A 2500-nucleotide genomic window follows, 5' to 3' on the forward strand; every position below is an offset into this window, starting at 1 on the left:
GGCTGATCTTACATTTATAGTAAGTAGCTTGTTTTGAACAATCTTATGATGCACTCATCGGCCTTCATACACAATGTTTTGGAGTTGAGCGTTAAGTTTTATATCATCCAAATTTAAATGGCAATATTAGGATGACTTGTTGCCTAAGAGAGGTTAAAAAGAACTTTTAATGATTACTGAATACATTTTTGATGATAAAGAGACTAAAACAAGTAAAAACAAGGTGCTTAATCTTCCTGATGGACAGATGTTTACGACGGTATAGATGTTACGTCCACAACATTCACGTCACAAAGCTTTACTACAAACCGTACGAGAACTAAAGCAACATGGACATCGGGTTATTTATCTCCACAGTTTGACTGTAAAGGTTTTATGAGTGTACAAACTTTGGGGCTAAACGTCCTGCAGACGAGTGCTCAGTGTTTGAGAACAGCAGAATCCTTTCAAATGTCACAAATTCATTCGCTGAGTTGTTCCTCCAACACTCATCGTACATAATGAACGAGTTGTTACTTCAATGCCAGAACTGGATTCTCCTGTTCTCGTCACATTGTGATGATCACAAACACTCGCAGCAAAGTTTTAATTTTAATTGGAGAAGCATCTAATACAGCTTCTCTCATTATGCACTGACCTGTTTCGGTTGCCATCGGTAGCTGATAGAAACTAATTAGGCAGACATGGAGATTGATTTGAACGAGCTTATTAGTGTGCAGTCAGTCGTGGTGCACAAACCTGGGGATGAGAGTCCAACATATGGCTGGAACAATGCTGCGTGTGTGTGTGTGTGTGTGTGGCCATGTGTGTGTGTGTGTGTGCGGGCAGGTTTGAGCTGCTTTTTGTGTATGTAAGTGCAGGCAATTTTGGATTTGTGTGTGTGTGTGTGTGTGTGTGAGACATATGGGAAAGACGGTAATAACCACTCCAAATGTCTGCAGATCAATACAGGAACTTCTGTTGTAATCTTTGGCGAGTGAGTCTGGGCTCTCCTGTCAGGACGCAGAATGGTCTCCAGTAATGAACAGATCTCAGGTTTGAACGCGTTAACAGCCTTCTTGCTCCGTCAGAGCGGCACTGAGCACTGAGTTTCAATAACTACACCACCTGATTCTGTTGAATGTCAACATTCGGTTCCTGTAAAGTGTGATTGAAATAAGATACTGAATCCTAGTTATTGGATACTGACAATCCAATAACAGTTTGTTGGGTTATTGGTGAAGGAAGCAACACATGTGTTTCTATAGAAGCTAAAGGAATGATCATGTTCAAGAGTTAAGTCACTTTGTAAAGAGCATGCCATCACCAATTACATTTTGACAAGTTGACTGTACATATGTTGCTCCGCATGTCGATCATTGTGTTTGGGGAAAGTTGTGTTTGTTTGACATATTACACAATATATAATAGGGATATGAGAAAGTAATCAAGAGGAACTTGAGTCTTGTACAGCTGAAGAGATGATGGATGAATGGTGAAGAAGGATCACTTTGTGCAAGATGTAGTTTGGTTCTAACATGTTGGATTTAGATGGCACAATACTGGCAACACGAACTGTCTTCATGGTGATCAAATGGACATTTCAAAGAACAGTTATGGGACAACTGGTTGAGAGAGTAGAACAACTGTCCTATAATTTCAGATGTTTAAGCCTTGGCTGACTGGGTCCACTGATAATAGGATGGAACCGTGTCTCAACAGTCTCTCCTTGTACCTACTGTATTTCCTGCTCGGCCGAATAACCACCTTCTGTTTCTGTCCATCTCTTCTCCAGATCCAGTCCACGGTGCCCAAAATGTGAACGTGGTGGATGTCAGAGCGCGCCAGCTGACTATCCAGTGGGAGACGTTTGGTTACGCTGTGACTCGCTGCCACAGCTACAATCTGACGGTACGCACGGCTGGCCACAATCTGTGCTGCAACTATAAACTCAGAAGTGCAGGTTACATTTTGTGGGCACTAACTTTTCTCCACCATGAAAGCATTATGTGATTCATAAAAATTGGCGGCACATTTGACCTGTTTTATATAAAAGGCCAAATTAAATTTCGGCAAGCACATTTGTAATATTCACAGTTTGCACCTGCACATGGAAGTCTTCTATACTTGGCACATTCTGTCAGAGCATTGCAGGTTTAAGTGCATCACATACAGCTCTGCGTCTGTAATCATTGTTTTTAACCCAATTACAGTGCACTAAATGTCATGTGTCTCCCTCTGTTCTCCAGGTCCAGTACCAGTATGTGTTTAACCAGCAGGAGTTTGCAGCAGAGGAGTTGATCCAGACCTCATCACATTACACCCTGAGGGGGCTGAGGCCCTTTGTCACGGTCAGACTGCGGCTTGTTCTGGCCAATCCCGAGGGCAGCAAGGAGAGCGAGGAGATCGTCAAACAGACGGAGGAGGATGGTGAGTGAAAAAACACCATTTGTAAAAATGTATTCAAGTTGTTTAACAGCGAAGTGTACACACGACCAGTAACCACACGCTTCATGACAGA

At 42.4% G+C, this 2500-nt stretch overlaps 1 protein-coding gene across 11 annotated transcripts in view; it reads left to right on the forward strand.

Moving 5' to 3' along the window:
* The window catches only part of ptprt (protein tyrosine phosphatase receptor type T), a 275177-nt gene that overhangs the window by 118026 nt on the left and 154651 nt on the right, over nt 1-2500 (forward strand). For all 11 annotated transcript variants that reach the window (XM_029431023.1, XM_029431025.1, XM_029431026.1 and 8 more), the window contains exons 9-10: nt 1775-1890; nt 2229-2409. In XM_029431023.1, coding sequence (XP_029286883.1) covers nt 1775-1890; nt 2229-2409 — 297 coding nt within the window. The remainder of the gene's footprint in view (nt 1-1774; nt 1891-2228; nt 2410-2500) is intronic.

The sequence above is a fragment of the Cottoperca gobio genome, chromosome 5 (assembly GCF_900634415.1).
Source record: "Cottoperca gobio chromosome 5, fCotGob3.1, whole genome shotgun sequence".
Lineage (NCBI taxonomy): Eukaryota > Metazoa > Chordata > Actinopteri > Perciformes > Bovichtidae > Cottoperca > Cottoperca gobio.